The following is a 19,526-nucleotide window of genomic DNA, read 5'->3' as shown; positions in this document are numbered from 1 at the left end:
TGCTGGGACAGAGAAAATATGATGACTCTGCTTAATAGAGCTGGAGCATGCCTAAACCTGTCATTTCTTGGTCACTCTGCCCAAGCAGAAATGATTGGACATTAGCAGTGCTACATATACTATAATCTAGTTCTGAACCATGCAGGACTTTATGGGTAACAACAAACACCAAGAATTACACCCAGAAGCTCATTGGAAGACATTGGCATAGAAATAGTATTATATGGGCACATTGTGAAGTTCCAAAAATGGCCACACAAATTTTAAAAAATGCATTCTGGACAAATTGCAATTTCCACATGCTGTTCAAGGGGAGCCCCACATAGAATCTATTACAATAATCCAACTTGGAAGGCTCCTTAGTTTCTGGATAGATGTGGGGAGAATTGTATTTTTAGACATACAAGACTGTCAATGTAGCTTTATGATAAAGTGGAATTAACTTCTCTGGTTGTGATTCCCACCTAGTTTACTCTGCAAGGTTGATACCAATCCGGCAAGTCTAACGGTACAATTCCCCTTATCTCCTATATAGCCTGAGAAATTAGTGAAGGTCTCTTCTAAGCTTCTTGTCCTACCTACTATTTAGCTATGGCCAATGCTGTTTCTGACCAGTCATACTCAGAGTGTGATCTTCAATGGAACCGCATCTACATGGAGGGAAGTGTGTAGTGGGGTGTCCCAGGGCTCTGTTTTGGGCCCAGTGCTCTTCAACATCTTCATCAATGATTTGGAATTGGGGATAGATGGGGAACTCATCAAATTTGCAGACGACATCAAGCTGGCAGGAATAGCAAATACTCCAGAAGATAGGCTTAGGATACAGAAGGATCTTGACAGACTTGAACACTGGGCACTATCTAACGAAATGAAATTCAGTGGTGAAAAAAGTGAGGTTTTACATTTAGGCAAGAAAAATCAAATGCACAGGTATAGTATAAGTGGTACCTTGCTTAATAGTAGTAACTGTGAGAGCAATTTCGAAGTCCTAGTGGGCAATCACTTAAATATGAGCCAGCAGTGTGCTGCGGCTGCCAAAAAAGACAACACAGTGCCAGACTGCATTAACAGAGGGATAGAATCAAGATCATGTGAGGTGTTAATACCGCTTTACAATGCCTTGGTAAGGCCACACCTGGAATCCAGTTTTGGTCACCACGATGTAAAAAAGATGTTGAGACTCTAGAAAGAGTACAGAGAAGAGCAAGAAAGATGATTGGGGGACTGGAAGCTAAAACATATAAGAAATGGTTGCTGGAATTGTGTATGTCTAGTTTAATGAAGAGAAGGATGAGGGAGGACATGATAGCAGTGTTCCAATATCTCAGGGGTTGGCACAAAGAAGAGGGAGTCAAATTATTCTCCAAAGCACCTGAATGCAAGACGAGAAGCAATGGATGGAAACTAACCAAAGAGAGAAGAAACCTAGAACTAAAGAGAAATTTCCTGACAGTCAGAACAATTAAACAGAGGAACAACCTGTCTTCAGATGTTGTGAATGCTTCAACACTGGAAGTTTTAAAGAAGAGATTGGACAACCATTTGTCTGAAATGGTATAGGGTTTCCTGCCTGAGCAGGGGATGGACTAGATGACCTCCAAGGTCCCTTCCAACTACTACTACTACTACTACTATTTCTTCTTCTTCTTCTTCTTCTTCTTCTTCTTCTTCTTCTTATTATTATTATTATTATTATTATTATTATTATTATTATTATTATTATTATTATTATTATTATTATTATTCCCTTGGCAGAGTCTCTTCATCCATTCTTTCCTACATGCCATTACACTAGGGGATGAGTTACTGCAAATGCTATTCCATTCAGAATCAAAGAAAAATATCTGGATTCAGAGGATTCAGAACTCACAGCCATTTGTTTTTGGCAGAGTTGACCTGAGTCAGTTCTTCTCCATCCAGGTCTCCACAAGCCTGCAGACACTCAGGAATCTCAATGGGATCATTTGCTGATTCACAGCAGAGATATATAGTTGATGGATGACTTCATCCAGCAAGTCCATACAGATGTCAAATATAAATGGGGAGAGACTGAGGTCTTGATGAATCTTGTAAACCTCTCCTTTGCTACCACCTGGAGAAAAGAGAAGATCCACCGCAATATCATCCGTCCTACTTTCTATACCCTGAGTTGGTCCAGAAAAATACCATAATTAAAGCTATATGGAAGTCTATAGAATCACTGATACTTAGCATTCTGAGTTTAGCTCTATTTTTATCAAATCTTATCTACAATAAACTTGAGTCTCTCATCCACTTCTAATTTTGACGTAAAATCTTTTGGAGAGAAAATCATATTAACTATAAGCAGGATATGGAATACTTTTTATAGATTGCTGTCTTAAGTCATGCTCTTGATGTTTTGGCCTTGTGCCCTATAATGTGTCCTTCCTCCTTAGAACATAAGTGCAATAATAATAGTTTCTTCTGCTTTGCTATATCCTAGAACTTCCAATCACCCTAGCACTTTTTGTCCTTCATTAATCTATCTTTTTTCCCTCCAGGGGAAGACAAAGGGGATCCCTCTACACAGTCAGAAGGAATCTTCATCAAGAGACCAGAAAATGTGTTAATACATTGCGGTAAATGCAAAGTAGAAAGGCAGAAAGTCCATGCATATTCTAAATTCTATTGAAATTTACATGAACTTTTTTTCTTTTCATCATTTTGTTGTGTATCATGCTTTACTTAGATATCCTTCCTTCCTTCCTTCCTTCCTTCCTTCCTTCCTTCCTTCCTTCCTTCCTTCCTTCCTTCCTTCCTCCCTCCCTCCCTCCCTCCCTCCCTGTCTAAACATTGTTATGGATCAATAAAAAAGACATTTGCAATTTAAGAGACACGACCTAAATAGTAAAGATAAAGAAGAGGGAAAACCAAAGCAATTAAATCAGACATTAGTCTGAAAATCTACAGTTCCACCATTCAGTTGAAATCAAAACAGTTTCAAAAGAAATTGCTAAGGTCATTTCGAAGGATAGGAGGAAAAGGTAGCTCTCTCTTATTAGAGCCGCTAGAGTAGTCTTTTTTTTAAAAAAAAATCATTCATCCTTTCTCTATGTCTGACTATACCGGTAACTGATAGGATGTTACAAAGCCAAAAGTTGCTTGGTTTTAAGCGGGAAGAGAACCGAGAAGCTTTTTTTATAATTCTTGCTCTAGGGTTTGGTGTGTCCTGCCTTGACAGGGCCCAAGAACCAAGAACAACATATGGTCTTACATATGAATAGTTTCATTTGTTGTTCTTCACCTCCAGATAGAAATATTGCCAGATTAAAGCAACTACCTGCCTAACTACAGATAGACTTCTATCACATGCCTTAAGCTATTGATCAATGTTAGAATTGGTCATTTTGCATATCAGCAATAGTCAGGACACTTCTAAGAGTCTTCTCTTAGAGCACAGGTCTGCAACCCGCGGCTCCGGAGGCGCATGCGGCTCTTTCAGCCGTCTCCTGCGGCTCCCAGTCCTCTGCCATGTGCAGTCCAAAAAAAAAAAAAAGTGGGACTAAAAAAGTTCAACCAATCAATTCAAATATGCAGGGTTGGTGCATATCTCGCCTTGGCTCCACTCTTCAGTCAAACCCTGTTCTGCGCATGCGCGGATGTGCGCGCATTTGCACACATTTTTTGCGGCTCCCAGTTTTTCCTTTTGTGAGGGAACCGGTTCCGAGTGGCTCTTTCACTGTTTCAGGTTGCTGACCCCTGTCTTAGAGGGAAAAGTGGGTCTCTTTCAATTGGTATAAAGTGACTGTTGGTTTCTCTAGGTCAGAATCAACTAGAGCATTACCCTGAAGCTATCACCCTTCAGCAAGGTTGACTGAAACATCACTATCCCCAGCTGCCACAACTAATAGTTGTATAGTCTAAGAATGCTGGGAACTGTAGTCCAGCACATTTAGAATACCAGTAACTTCATTGCCATGGGGTTTCAAAGAGAGCACATCTTTTCTTGCCATATAGATATTCTCTTTGACTTAAAACACCCTATAGAAGTTTAATTCTTTTGATTTAGATGAATAGGATAACAAAGTGCCTGTTTAGATAGGGAAACAGGTGTTCTGACTTTGATGTCTCCTTTCTATAGGCGGTGATGTGTGTATCCACATACTGTTGGATGGGGCTCAGCTCCCTTGCAAACCTTCCGTCAAGTGGTTCAAGGGGAAGTGGCTGGAGTTGGGCGTTAAGAGCGGGCTACGGTTCCAGTTCAAAGAGGACTTTGACAAGGATAAAAATGTGAGCCCCTGTAGAAAAGGAGGCTATAAGAGATACTGATATCTGTTCTCTTAAAATCTATCGAGCTCTTAAAAGTACTTTTCTTTAACTACCATAACTTACTTCAAAAGGATACTGTGAAATATGTTTTGCAATAGCAGCTAAGAATTTTGCCAAAGCACAATTCCCAGCTAAGCCTGATTTGGCTTGTAAAAATGTGTGCTTTCCCAAACCCATCACTCTCTAAATTTTCAGTTTAATGTTTTTTAAGATTAAGTCCATGTCTTACAACCATTTATTTAGTGACTATTAAGTGCTATAAAGCCGCTGAAAAACGGGACTTACAATTGGTCATAACACTTAATTACTGTCATCACAGCATCCCCAGAGATACATAATCAAAATTTGCATGCTTGGAAACTGGCAGGTATTTACAATGGTTGCAGCAGCATCCTGCAGTCACATTTGCAACCTTCCCAGCCAGCTTCTGAAAAGCAAAGTCAATAGGGGAAGCCAGATTCACAGGACTGCGCAACTCATTTAGCAATTGCAGTGATTCACTTAACAACTTTTTAAAAAAGATGATAAGATTGGACACGATCCACTTAACAACTATCTGGCTTAGCAATGGAAATTCCGATTCCAATTGTGGTTGTAAGTCAAAGATCACTTGTACATTTTGGAGAATTTATAGAACTTTTCCAACAATCAGCTTCCCCTGAGAATATCCCCATGTTTCTTTTATTCTAGCCCAGGGATGTCAAACTCAATTTCATTGAGGGCCGCATCAGCATTGCGGTTGCCTCAGGGGGCCGGGTGGGTGTGGCTAGGGTGGATGTGGCCTACTGGGTGGGCGTGACTAGAGTGCATATGGCCTACTGGGTGGGCGTGGCCAGCTCTACAAAGTTCGCATCAAGGGTGCTTATGGGGGCCTGGGCAGGAGTGGGACAGATCTGAGGGTCTCTGGCAGAAGGAGGGTCTCTGGGCCAGGGCCAAGGCAGTGGGGGCCGTTCCCTCACTGTTTCCAGGATGGCTTCGCGGGCCACATGAAACCACTTTGCGGGCCGGATCTGGCCCCCGGGCCTTGTGTTTGACATGCAGTAAAACTGCATTTGCTTGCTTGTTTTCCAATGACTATAATTCACCCTAAGAAAAAGTCTACTCTGCTGCTTTTAAGAGCAAGCTATGAGGAGGGAGGGAGCATCAGGCTGGAGAAACTAGCCATATATAATACTGCTAGGTTACTGTTGGAGAAATTTGCTGGATGACATTTGTGGCATTATGAAGGTATTCACACAACAGAATTTTCTGTGTATAAGTTGAATTAAAGTGTAATCAGACAGCTCTACAGAAATAGTTCTTCAATGCTTGGGAATATCTTCAGGTTAAGATTTTTAAAATTGGTGAAGTAGAAATCTAAACACATCTGAAAATGTCAATTTCAATCTAAACAAGACATTTTAAGCTGATTTAAGCTGATTTTGAGATTTAACTGCTTAAAGGCACTGAGAGTAATAACAGACCAATTTTGGCAAATGTCTAATCTCAAATATTTGCCAAACTAACAGGAACTAACACAGTGAAGGAAAAAATTGGTGTAAGATATCAGTAATGTAGGTGTGCTTAATCCTTCTGTGTCTGTTGCAAATCCCTCCCCCCCTGCCAAACTATTTTACTATCTATTAAATCTCTGAATTGTTAAACAAACAAACAAAGCTACTTATGGGACTTTGGTTGGAGAATTGATTACAAAGTGCATCCTAGTCCCAGTAGTTCATTTTCTGCTGCTATTGTCTTTCTCTTGGAATTACATTTTTCCTATCCTATTGAATCTCTTAAAACTCCCGTTAACACTAATGGAATATGGAGATGCTTTTTTCTAGTTCAGAACCATTATGTGCCAGAGATTTAGTGGCAATAAAAATAGCTATTAATAAACTTTGTGCTTAATGTTTTGTTTATTCTCAAAGATTTACTCCCATGAACTGAAAATTGAGAAAGTAGTAATTGGAGACCGAGGTGACTATCGTTTTGAGGTGACAGCCAAGGACTTTTTTGACAGCTGTGTCTTCAATATTGATGTGGAAGGTACCACCATGTTCACACTGTTTGCTTATCTCTAGACCTAAATAAAAAAAAACCTCAAATGTTTGCATAATATTCTTTGCTTACAGAGGTAAATGACATTATTCATTTAACCTTTTAAGTCAGTAAGTGGTTTCCCCAAAAGTCACTGATTCACAGGTGCCTTTTTTTTTCCAAAAGGCATCTAGACTTTCTTGTTTTGCTAGAAGATGCTTCACTTCTCATTCAAGAAAGTTATTCAGTTCTGACTGGTGGAGAATGGAAGGATTCAAGTGCTCGCTATCCTCTTTCTGAGAGTCGTTGAGGCCACTTGGAGGTTTATCTATGCCTTCGGGTCACTCCTACAACATTTGAAGGGTGTTCATTCCAAAGCGCAAAGTTAAATGTCTATGGAGATTTGAAAGAAAGCACTTTTTGGATGACCATGACCAAAAATCTCCATAGATATTCACTGAACCACAGACTACCTAACTTAACTTTAGCCAAGACCCATGTTGTACAAATTCATCCTAACTATCTTGACACCTAATGTTATCCTTTGGAATCTATATCCCACCAAATAGTTTTTCATACTGGTCAAGATTAATTTGCCAGATTAATATTAATATTGGCAATTTTTTTGTGGCTGACATCTCTGTCTGGAATTTTAGTCTTCAGGATGTTTTATCATTCCTTTACTTATATTTATTTGTTTGGTTATTAATCCTTAGCCAGCATTAGTATGCAGAGTTATTCTGAGCAAAAAGGTGTTTTTGCTTTAGAGGACACTTTTTCCTTCCTAATTTCCATGTTGTTTTCCCATTCCTATCTTTGTAAACTCCCTTATTCCTTTAAATCTTTGTTTATTTTTTTAAATTTATTTATTAAATTTATATGCTGCCTGTCTTGCTATCCAGAGACACTGTAGCTTACACTAGACTAGAATAAAAGTATAAATGTAAAAGCATTGAAGCACTGTTATTTTCTCCTCCAGCACCAAGAACAGAAGAAACTGGCAATATTTTAGAAGCATTCAAACGTTCGTAAGTACACATGGTTTCAGTACAGGTGAATCCCTTATTTGGAAAACCCACCTCCATTTAATCATTCTGGTCCTGTTGGACTACAGCTTCTGTAGGCCTGACTCCATAGTTCTGCTGAACCTGATAAATATGGAGGTGATGGTGGCAGGCAAGGAAATGCTGTCTCAGTATATTGGATCATGAAAACAATTCCAAAATCAAACCACAATGAGACAAAAGAATGTGCAAGTTTAGCCATCTCCACAACTCTTCTTCAGACAAAATATTGTAAAAATCAGAAGATGAGAAGAAGCAAAATATTAAAAATTACAGTGCATGGTGCTTTGAATGAGAAGTTCCCTATTCTTTTCCTTGCAGTGGAGAATCCAAAAGTGATGTTGCTGGAGAGCTGGATTTCACTGGCTTGCTTAAGAAAAGGTACAATAAGTGAAGATATTAGGAGTGAAGGGAGCTGTAACGCTAATATTCTCTTTGCCTGAAAATAGATACCGATCAGTCTAGGACAATATTTTCTCAACTTTGGCAACTTTAAGATATGTAAACTTCAACTCTCAGAATTTTCCAGCCAGCCCTAAGCTGAAAAATGCCTATTTAGGTATATACTATATTGCCTTCACCTGCATTTTTTCCCCTCAAGTAATTTTCCTCTAAAATGTAAGGTCTTGGATTTCCTGAGAACATGATAACAAAGCCCAATGAGGGGAGAGGAGTTTTGTGTAATTTCTTTTGGGCTCCTTGACAGTCAAATATAGGACAAGCTTTCTTTTGGAGAAATTTGGGAGTTTTCTATAATGCAATATAGTATAGGACAAGAATTGGCTGTTCTAGATCAGGGGGTCCCTAACCACCAGGCCATGGCCCACTACCAGGCCATGGCCTATTCACAACCAGGCTACGGGCCGGTGCACACAGCTCAACTCACACGAGCAGTGGATTGGCTCAGCCGTGCATGCACATGCAGTTCAACTTGTGCGACCTGGTTCCCTTCTCCTTCCCCAGTCAGGCCGCCAAGCGGCAAAGTTTGAGGACTGTTGTTCTATCTAGAGGATAGGTTCGAAAGCTCCCTCTTCCTCTATCTCTCTTTGTAGAGAAGTGCAAGTGCAAGAAGAAGAGAAGAAAAAGAAGAAAAAGAAAGATGATGATGATGATATGGGGATTCCACCAGAGATCTGGGAACTGCTTAAGGGTGTGACCAAGAAAAGCGAGTATGAGCGCATTGCATTTGAGTACGGCATCACTGATCTACGTGGCATGTTGAAAAGGCTCAAGAAAGCCAAAGTGGAGATCAAGAAAAGTGCAGGTACCAGAGGAACTAGGCTGGTGGAGACCGAGATATAACTTCTGTTTAATGCTGGTAGTTATGTGACATGTTTTAGCATTTTGGCATCACATATAAGTGATATTGCCTCATTAACCTTCTCTTAGCCTTCCTCTAGTGCAAGTGCACAAAAGGGATGTCTGTTTTCAATCTCTTTTGCAGCCTTTATTAAGAAACTGGACCCAGCCTATCAAGTTGATAAAGGCCACAAGATCAAGATGTGGGTGGAGTTGAGTGACCCTGACTTAAATATCAAATGGCTGAAAAATGGGCAGGTGATCAAGCCCAGTGGCAAGTAAGTCTGAGCAATGAGGTGGTAAAGCCAAGGGCACCTGTTTATTTTTCTAGTGGGTAGGAAATAGGAAAATATATTGGGAAACAGGGGAAACAGGTCTCTTTGTGCAGGAGCATGTGTTTTTTTTCTTTCTTGTGGATAGGTACATCTTTGAGAATGTGGGTAAGAAACGTATCATGACTATCACCAAGACAACACTGGCAGATGATGCAGCCTATGAATGTGTGGCTGGAGATGAGAAGTCCTTCACAGAGGTCTTTGTAAAAGGTAAGGATGGAGGATGCATGCAAATGTAATACAATTGGAGAACATGACAAAGGTAGTGATGACTTTCAGAATAAAATTGAAAGGCGTAGCCTTTTGTGAGCAATATCTCCACTGTGCATTCCATCTTTATGTACCTAGATCCACCTGTCCTGATTATGAGTGGCCTGGACGACCAACAAGTATATGTGGGAGATAAGGTAGTTTTGGAAGTAGACGTATCTGAGGAAGGAGCCCAGGTAATGTGGTAAGTTACCAGTTCAACTTTTCCTATTTTTCTCTCTTTTATCTTCTAGCCAATCAGCTGACTTCTAAATAATCCCAGTCCCTGGTATTGGCTACAGAGCTATCTCTTCAATTTACCAGCATATATTTCATATCAATTTGTTTTCATCTTTCTTCTTTTAATTCTGCAAAAAAAACACCCAGTATTAATAATGTGATAAAAAATTAAAATGCCAGTTCTTTTCAAATGTTATAAAATTTTATGATTTAAATTTACTAAGCAAAAATTCTATAGCATAATAATAGTGATAAATTTATAGATAATACATAGTTAAAAAGGAAATATTGCCTGGAAATAAAACAACAATTTTAGGAAATGTAATCAGATTGCTTGAAAATATGGCTAATATTTTGGAAAAGCCTTATTTCTGTTCATTATGATGCTGGTAAGGCCCTTCCCTCTTATTTTACTTACATCGTAGACATTGCCATATCTCTCCAGTCATGTCCTTTCTCCATCTTTTTCCTTTTTCCCTCTCTTCATCTCCAGGTTGAAGGATGGTGTGGAGTTGACTCGTGAAGACACCTTCAAGTACCGCCTCAGAAAGGATGGCAAAAAGCACATGCTCATCATCAATGAGGCTAGCAAAGAAGATGCTGGGCGCTACCAGATTGTAACCAACGGGGGCCAATCAGAGGCAGATCTTGCAGTTGAAGGTCTGTCAAAGACAATGGAAAGATTATAAAGGGATTTTGGAGGTTTTTCACAGTGCAATTTATGTGTTCAAATCTTTCTCTTTTTTTGAGAATTTTTTTTGATTTTTTTTAATGCAATTCAAAAGTACTTATTCAACAAATGTGTTGTCTGAGTTTATCATTCACTAATACAAATTGAATTCCTAATCCCTTATTCTTTTCTCCAACCATTGATAAAATAAATCCCAAGTTTGAAAATATTCTATTTCTTCTTTTTCTTTCAACATCAGAGTAAGTCTGTCCATTTCCGCACATAGTCTTTTTTTAATTATGTCTTCCTCTAGTGGTATTTCTTCATTTTTCCAATATTGTAGAAATATGATTCTTGCCGCTGTTATCACATATAAAATCAAGTATATACTTTGTTTGTCAAGCTTTCTGGCATTATACCTATTTTAAAAAGTTCAGATTTAAAATCTACATGTTTTCCCAACATCTTTTCTAGCCAAGTATGTATTTTTGTCCAATATCTCTTTCCTTTAACACATGTTTACCATACGTGGTAATAAGTACCTGACTTGTGATTACATTTCCAACATCTAATATTTTTAAATTTTTTTGCTAGTTTTGCTGGTGACAAGTGCCATCTATAAAACATTTTATATAAGTTTTCTTTGTAAGAGGTTGACATTGTCAGTTTATAATTTCTTTCCCACAAGTTTTGCCATTTCTCTAAGTCTATATTATGTGTTCAAATCTTATCATCCAGACAAACCGCTTGAGGTAATTCAAGGTATTGCTGATCTGACTGTCAAGGCCACCGAACAAGCTGCCTTCAAGTGTGAAGTGTCTGATGAGAAGGTGACTGGCAAATGGTACAAGAATGGAGTTGAGATCCTGCCCAGTAAACGCGTCATAATATCTCACAAGGGCAGGTGAGCATTTGGAAAAAACAGTAGTATATAGGCATAGTGGGATTTTTTTTAATTACCTAGTAATTGAAAAAGAAAATTATGATGGAAATACATGTATACTCAAGAAAATAAAACCCAACACACAAAAATTGGAACCCTGCCAAAGTACAATCTATTGTTACAACAAGTAACAGTTACAATTCTACATATCCTTTTCTAAAGTAAATTTTATTCAGTATATTTATTTTAATACACTTATACAACTAGCATTCTTTTATATTTATTTTAATACACACATAACTAGTATTGTTTTATACTCTACTTTGTTAAGTAAAAATGAGTTCTATATATCATTATATTTGTCCATACAAAGTCTATAGATAATTTGTTCATGGATGGCATGGATGGCAAGCATAATCAAGTTTTCAATCCTTTGAATAACTGGGACTATACATTTATCTTTTCAATGATGCAATATTAATCTAACATTTATATATTTATATATGTATTTATTTATTTGTCAAATCTGGAGATTGCTCAGCTCACCTTACAAAGGGACTCTGGGTGGTGCATATTTAAAACATAAAAGCCATACAAACATTATACAGTAGTACAATTGGAGGCAGTTAAAATAAGTATAACATTATTAAAGTTAAAAAGTTGGCCGAAGGCCTTCAAGGGTGCTAACCAACTCCAAGCATGCATGCTTTCTGCCTACCCCAAGCAAGTTGGCACAGCCTAGGTCTTCAAACATTTCGGAAAGGCCAGTAGTCTAAGGGCCCATCTCACCCCTGAGGGAAAAATATTCCACAGAACTGGGGAGACAGCAGAGAATGATATTTTCCTGGATCTCACCAGTTCAAACTCTTTAATTGATGGGCTACTCTCCCTGCCTGGCAGGATGGGATAGGCAAATGTAACAGGGAGAAGACGTTTCTGCAAGTAACCTGCCATAATAAAGGGACGTAGCATCCAAAATGTAGGTGAAGTACTTATTTTTGCCATTTGTTTTGACTCCATTTGTGCCTGCCATTTTGTTAGTTCAGCTGAATCTGTTTTGATATTATAGATTAAACTCTTGCCTTGAGCTTATGAAATTCAGCTTTAGGTTTTTGCTTGGGCATAAATCTCATTATACAGGCTTGGGTAGAATACCAACTCTCTGTCCAATGTACTTCATTATTTCCTTTTTGTTTATTTATTAATTAAATTTACTTGCTGCCATTGTCAACCTCCCATCGCCCGGTTCGCTCCCACAGAGTTGGCCTCCTCAGGGTGCCGTCGGCCAGACAATGCCAGCTGGCGACCCCCAGGGGGAGACCCTTCTCTGTGGGCGTGCCGACCCTCTGGAATGAATTGCCCCCAGAGCTGCAGATGACCCCTGACCTTCGGTCCTTCTGCTGTGACCTGAAGACGTGGTTGTTCCAACAAGCGGGCCTGGACTGACTACGGTTTTAATTAGCTTTTTACTGGTTTTTAAATTGTCATATAATTATTGTATTTATTGTTTAATTCTTTTTTAAATTTTCTATTTTATGTTTTTAATTTTTATTGTTGTGCGCCGTCCTGAGTCCTTAGGGAGAAGGGCGGCATATAAATTTAATAAAAAATAAATAAATAAATAAATATGTCTCCATCTCACTAACAGCAACTATGGGTGATCTAATTTCTGAAGGAAATAAACAAGGTAATAAAGGCAAACCCAATATTTATTTCAAGGGTGTGATTCCTGATTTAATTTTTTTTTAAATGCAGACATGTGCATACGTATTGATGCACACTGATTCACCACTTTCTTATACTTTTAAGTGCTAAATAAATTACACTCAATGAACTGAGGTTTCACAAAACATCATTCTGGTTATTTCAGCTTTGTTTGCTTTGCTTCGTGGCCTAGGGTTTAAACACTGCATGAAGAATGACAGTTTACTGCAGTGTATGCTATTCATCCCTGAACAGCCAGTTTGTTCATTTGGATGAGAAACAGACAACAAATGATTTGTTTAATGGTGAGGAAAAATCAAGGTGCTGGACCATCTGTGAGGGTGATCTTAATTAGAATCCCAACCTGTGAGTCAGCTGATAATGGTCCACCCATTCTGATCCTTTGTTCATTATTTCAATTTTATTCTGCAGAGTCCACAAGCTGGTCATTGATGATGTGAGACCTGAAGATGAGGGAGATTACACCTTTGTCCCTGATGGATATGCTCTTTCACTTTCTGCTAAACTCAACTTCTTGGGTCAGTGCAGGGAGGGACGTGTGGGAGGCTAAAGATTCTCCACTAATGCAAAGCCCTTGAAATACCCATGATCATCACAGTTATAGTCCATGTGCAAAAGAGTGGCTGAGTGGCTGAATATCATGTATTTATGGTATTCATCCAGAAACATACCAAAACACAAGTTTAATTTTTCTAAATTATTTCCATAATCACATATCTAGCCAACATGGTGCATGAGTGCATTACATTAGACTCTTGGAAAAGTTCCTCTATGCAAATATATGTTATGTTTATTTCTCATGTTCGAATTGCAAGGATTGCTGCTCAGTTTGCCAAACTAAATTGGAATTTCTATGAGCCAAAAAAGACCTGTGCCACAAATTTGTGAGGGGCTAAAAACCCAGAAACCCCCCCCAATCTTGTTAACGGATTTTTCCAAAGCAATTAATGACAAACTGTGAATATTGCAAGGGGAAATGAACTGAAGAACTGTAACTAAAATTCTGAGCCAAATTTTATTTCAAGTCTGGAGGAAATGCACCAAAACTCACTAGTCTAAACTAGGAGGGGACATTTTTGCATACAAGGGCCACAATTAATTGTGTTGCCATTGTTGTAGCAAGGACCAGTGACAGTGAAATTGTGAAGTCACTCAAATGTATGGAGTTAATTTTTCTAGGATTTTTTCATTTTAACTTTTAGAGTACGGTATTTGCTTCATTTTTCAATTTAAAAAAAGGGAACGTATGCCCATTGCTATGAATTTTTGCGATATGGGGGAGGGACTTTAGGAGCTTTAAAAAATGGATTCAGGGTCCTATAGATCATCAATTTGGGTGCTTTGTGCATGCAAGTGTTTAAATGAATGCTTCAATTGCAAAACTTTTACATTAACTGCAGAAGCCACATTGCTTATGGATGAAACCTTTTGGATTTAATTGACTTCAGTTTGAAGGAAGTTTATGATGCTCTTATATTGCAGGAGACTATTTTGGGGGATGACACCATGCCCTAATTCTATAGTGGCACATAAAGTAGCAGTATAGGTTTATAACCTCAAAGTATTGCCCAGAGGTTTCACTGCTGGTTTTTCTTCTTTCTCTTTCCCTTTCTAGAGATCAAGATTGAATATGTTCCTAAGCAAGGTGGGTGGATCCTTTCAATCTTGGCAGAATGTTGGCTAGGAAAGGAACCTTGGAATTCTTCCCAAGGCAGCAAAATTCATGCTTGTGAAAACTGTTTGAATGAGTGAAGTGAAGAGGTCTCTCCATTTCATCTCCCTGCAGAGATATCAGATGCAGACCAATGGTGCTCAGTGGGTGCATACTGAAGGATACTAGCCTAAAGTTTTTGCTGAGCCCAAGTATTTCACTTGAACAGCTGGAGGTGAATCACAGTGTTCAGGGGGTTAAGGCACCTCCCATATTTGGATAGGGTTACAACATCTGGGGCATTTTAATTTAGAAAATAAAAGAATCCAAGGGAGAACATGATCTCATGAAGGTGAACAGTGGAAGCTTTAGGGCACTCAGAATAAAGTATTTCATCATATCGCAAACACTTATAGGTAGTCCTTGACTTCTAATCATAATAGTGACTGATTTTATGACCTTTTTGAGATGGTTGCCTATTGAATTTGCTTGTCAGAAGCCATATGGAAAAGTTGCAAATGGTAATCACATGATCTCAGGATCCTGCAACCATCATAAATATATGCTGGTTGCCAAGCACCTGATTTTTGATCACAAGTCCATGGGGACACTGCAAGTCCTAAGTGTGAGGACTGGTCATAAGTGTTCTTTTTCAGCACCATCATAACAATGAATAGCCATTCATTTAGTGCAGGGGTCTTCAAACTTAGCCCTTTTATGACTTGAGGACTTCAACTCCCAGAATTCCTCAGCCAGCCACTTGCATACTTTGACTTTTAATGCTACAGAATGGAGAGAAAGCAACCACCTTGGATGGGTTAGAGGAGAAGAAGACTTTCTGTAATTATTTGTCATGACAACTGAACCTCTCCCATACAGGAGGAGGGAACTATTGGCTTTGAATCTTCCTTGTGGCCCTTCTAGAGGCATCTGATTGGCCCAAGGGTGCCGAACTAAATGTGTTTCTGTATAGATCACTAGGCTCTTCTCTCCTAATAGACAATATGTACAGTTCCAGTTCATGAAATGGAAATAATTATTTTCATTAAGGAATAATTCTTTATCTTTGAGCTGTTGACACAAACTAAGCAATGCATCTCTCCGGCTGAATAGATCCAGTATTCCAACAGCTCTCCATAAGAAGTCATCTCTGTGTGAGGACATAGGCAGGCAACTAAATTGTCAAGAGAGTAGTTATAATAATCCCCCAAAAGGGCCTTAATTAAAAAAGAAAGAAAGAAAGAAAGGACCTCAAATCAGCTGCCCCATGTTTGCTCTCTCAAAAGTTGTTAGTAGCTGCTAGTATCAATCCTGGAAATACCAGGTAATGCATTACTAATGTGGAGGCAAAATCGTTTCACTGTCACTTCTGGTTTTCCCAGAACCCCCCAAGATCCATTTAGATTGTGGATCAGGGAGAACAAATGAAAACACTATTGTTGTTGTTGCTGGGAACAAATTACGGCTCGACGTGAACATCACTGGAGAACCTGCACCAACAGCAACTTGGATGAAGGGTAGTCAAGTAAGTATTGGTTGGGTCCAGGTAAAACATACTAAAGCTTCAGTTTCAAAATCCGAGAAGCTAAAGCAAAAATGCTCACTAATTTGCAACACTGCCTCTTTCAGACTCTGGAATCTGTGAGGGTAGCTAATGGAAATAGCAGGTCCAGTAATAGCATCATAGTTAGCAACTTAAAATGCTCAAGGTCCAGTAATAGCATCATACTAGCTTTGTCCATCCCAGGTCTTCATCCATAATTTCACAAGAGAAAATTATGTACCAAATTAAATCTAAATTAATATGGCCATGGAAAGCATTTAAATAGAGGGGGATTATAATTGTGGAGCAGAAACCATCTCCCTCTTGAAATACTGGAACAAGCTTTTAAGGTTTCTTTGGAAGATTCTTCTGGCTGTCTTTGCATGCAGTTTGGAGACAGCTGGAAGTGGCATGCAACCCTTGGCAAATGATGCTATTCCTGTAATGATTCACAGGGAGGGGTTTTCTTCATGTTTCCATGTGTCACAAAGTACCTCCTTAGTGCTTTTCACAATCCTAATTAAACTGAAAAGGACTAAAGAGACATTACTTACTATTATTTAAGTAATTTTATTGCTTTTATTATTTTATTATTTATTTATTAATTTTATTTGTATACCGCCCTTCTCCCGAAGGACTCAGGGCGGTGAACAGGGCAATACATGTTAAAAAGACAGAATACAAAAATTAAAAAAGGATTAAACAAGTGCCCAGAACTCTTAGACAGATTAAAACGCATTTAAAAGTAATAAAAACCCAACCCCCTCCCATCAGGCCAGGCCAGCTTGTTCAAAAAGATACGTCTTTAGATCGCGCCGGAAGGAGCGAAGGTCGGGCGCCATCCGGAGCTCAACCGGAAGATGGTTCCATAAATCCAGCGCGCCCACAGAGAACACCCTCCCCCTGGGGGCCACCAGTCGGCATTCTTTGACCGGTGGCACCCTGAGGAGACCCTCTCTGTGGGAGCGTATTGGGCAGATGGAAGTTGATGCCGGCCGCAGGTGCTCCCCAAGGTATTCCGGACCCATGCCATGTAGGGCTTTGTAGGTCAATACCAGCACCTTGAACCTCACCCGGAAGACAACTGGGAGCCAATGCAGCTCGCGGAGCAGAGGTGTAACATGGGAGTATCGGGAGACTTATTACTTATTACTTATTACTTAAAACCTCTCTGGTAAGTCAAGCTTGTTCAACACTAAAAGTCCTCATATTCTTAAAATACTGTAAGTACAATTAAATTGTCAGTAAAATAATGATTCCGATGACAGCATCCTTTTTGTGAGAGTTGCCACTTCCTAGGTCAGATTGAATTAATGCTAATAATTAGGATTCAGCTGATTGTTCCATGAAGTGTTTTTAAAGTTTTTAATTATTCTAAAAGTTTCTTTTTTCTTATAGTCCTTTATATATACATATGTATTCCAAATACACACACACGTGTGTGTGTGTGTGTGTGTGTGTGTATTTATATGTATATATGTGTAAATTTTTTGGATTGCTAACAAAGAATTAAAGGGAGACTAATATGGCCATTTCAAACTCATTTGTTCTCATCAGTCAGCTATACCCTTCTGAGATTCGAACCTGGGCCAATTGCAATTGTTCTAACCTCTAGGCCACAGGCTCTTTCTTGCTTTGTTAGCTGAGAGGCAAGGGAGATATGTATTAAGTGTTTGTTAAGTATTTTAGAATACCTTGAGATTCGAACCTGGGCCAATTGCAATTGTTCTAACCTCTAGGCCACAGGCTCTTTCTCGCTTTGTTAGCTGAGAGGCAAGGGAGATATGTGTTAAGTGTTTGTTAAGTATTTTAGAATACCTTGCTAGGCCCCAAACACGGGACATATATATGTGTGCGTGTATATATATATATATATATATATATATATATATATATATATATATATATATATATATATTCCAAATTTAACAAAATCAGCCATGTTCTGTTTCAAGTTTATTTTAAATATCTTTTTTTAAAACATTGCAGCTTGTTAATAATTGAGGCCAAAAGAAAAATAGTACATTTTATTTAAAATAATTAAATACAGTTATTTTTAAATTCATGAACTGATTCACACAACATGCCAAACCATCCAATTCTGTTCCAGGCTAAGCAAGGATAATGTGTTAAGACAATGACTTTGTAAGGCTCCAGGTCCACACTGTTGAAACTGCTTGCCTTATTGTAGAAGTGATGAGATTTGTTTTGGTTTTTAAAGCAACAGCCCACCTTTCTGAAATGCTGAACCTTCTATGGCTCTTCAAAATCTTGGCTTCTTTATGTGTTTTCTTTCCCGTTTGCAAATTTCTAGATCCCCTTGACTGTCTGCCTTCCTCCATCATCCCTCAGGTTTTTTCAGAAAAAGAAGGCCGGGTCCGTATAGAAGAGCACAAAGAGCTGAGCAGTTTTGTGATAGAGAGTGCTGAGCGCTCTGATGAAGATATGTATACTATCAAGGTGACTAATCCAGTGGGCGAGGATGTTGCCTTTCTCAACATCAAAGTTGTGGGTAAGTTAGTAGATCAGTGGGAAGGTAGGGGTCCTTCTTTCTGCCCAGCATTTCTTCACCTATAACATTCTTGCTTCTTATCTTTGGCAGATGTTCCTGATCCTCCTGAAGCTGTGCGTGTCACTTCCGTGGGAGAGGACTGGGCCATTTTGGTATGGGAACCACCCAAGTATGATGGTGGTATGCCTATTACTGGTGAGTACTTCAAGTTAATGTTGGTGGCTGTTCCCTAAAGTTAGGGAATGGAATAAGGATAATCTCATCCTACTGCTTGACCCCCCTTCATGGATTACTGCCTTGTCGTGGCGAAGGGGCTTGCGTAATTCAATGAAGCTATGAGCTATGCCGTGCAGGGCCACCCAAGACGGACAGGTCATAGCAGAGAGTTCTGACAAAACGTGATCCACTGGAGAAGGAAATGGCAACCCACTCCAGTATCTTTGCCATGAAAACCCTATGGACAGTACCAAAAGGCAAAACGATATGACGCTGGAAGATGAGCCCCTCAGGTCGGAAGGCGTCCAATATGCTACTGGGGAAGAGCAGAGGGCTAGTAATAGTAGCGCCAGAAAGAATGAAGCGACTGGGCCAAAGCCGAAAGGACGCTCAGCTGTGGATATGTCTGGTGGTGAAAGGAAAGTCCGATGCTGTAAAGATTTTTTCTCCATAGGAACCTGGAATGTAAGATCCATGAATCAAGGCAAGCTGGACGTGGTCAAACAAGAGATGACAAGACTGAACATTGACATCTTAGGTATCAGTGAACTAAAATGGACAGGAATGGGTGAATTTAATTCAGATGACCATCAGGTATACTACTGCGGGCAAGAATCCCTCAGAAGAAATGGAATAGCCTTCATAGTCAATAAAAGAGTAGGAAAAGCAATACTGGGATACAATCCTCAAAATGACAGAATGATCTCAGTTCGAATCCAAGGCAAACCATTCAATATCACAGTAGTCCAAGTCTATGCCCCAACCACCGGTGCTGAAGAGGATGAAATTGACCGGTTCTATGAAGCCCTACAACACCTTATAGAACTAAC

General features: G+C 39.2%; 1 protein-coding gene across 2 annotated transcripts in view; it reads left to right on the top strand.

Annotated features, from left to right (window-relative positions):
* MYBPC2 (myosin binding protein C2) overlaps positions 1–19,526 on the top strand; it is a 71,665-nt gene that overhangs the window by 27,596 nt on the left and 24,543 nt on the right. For both annotated transcript variants that reach the window (XM_083378173.1, XM_083378174.1), the window contains exons 4-19: positions 2,523–2,600; positions 4,103–4,251; positions 6,201–6,318; positions 7,289–7,337; positions 7,695–7,754; positions 8,426–8,637; positions 8,818–8,950; positions 9,093–9,217; positions 9,356–9,461; positions 9,990–10,156; positions 10,905–11,070; positions 13,186–13,292; positions 14,390–14,419; positions 15,808–15,950; positions 18,321–18,480; positions 18,571–18,675. In XM_083378173.1, coding sequence (XP_083234299.1) covers positions 2,523–2,600; positions 4,103–4,251; positions 6,201–6,318; positions 7,289–7,337; positions 7,695–7,754; positions 8,426–8,637; positions 8,818–8,950; positions 9,093–9,217; positions 9,356–9,461; positions 9,990–10,156; positions 10,905–11,070; positions 13,186–13,292; positions 14,390–14,419; positions 15,808–15,950; positions 18,321–18,480; positions 18,571–18,675 — 1,908 coding nt within the window. The remainder of the gene's footprint in view (positions 1–2,522; positions 2,601–4,102; positions 4,252–6,200; positions 6,319–7,288; positions 7,338–7,694; positions 7,755–8,425; positions 8,638–8,817; positions 8,951–9,092; positions 9,218–9,355; positions 9,462–9,989; positions 10,157–10,904; positions 11,071–13,185; positions 13,293–14,389; positions 14,420–15,807; positions 15,951–18,320; positions 18,481–18,570; positions 18,676–19,526) is intronic.

The sequence above is a fragment of the Vipera ursinii genome, assembly GCF_947247035.1.
Source record: "Vipera ursinii genome assembly, chromosome: Z".
NCBI lineage: Eukaryota > Metazoa > Chordata > Lepidosauria > Squamata > Viperidae > Vipera > Vipera ursinii.
Note: the sequence above shows the minus strand (reverse complement) of the source record. Positions and strands in the feature narration are given on the sequence as shown.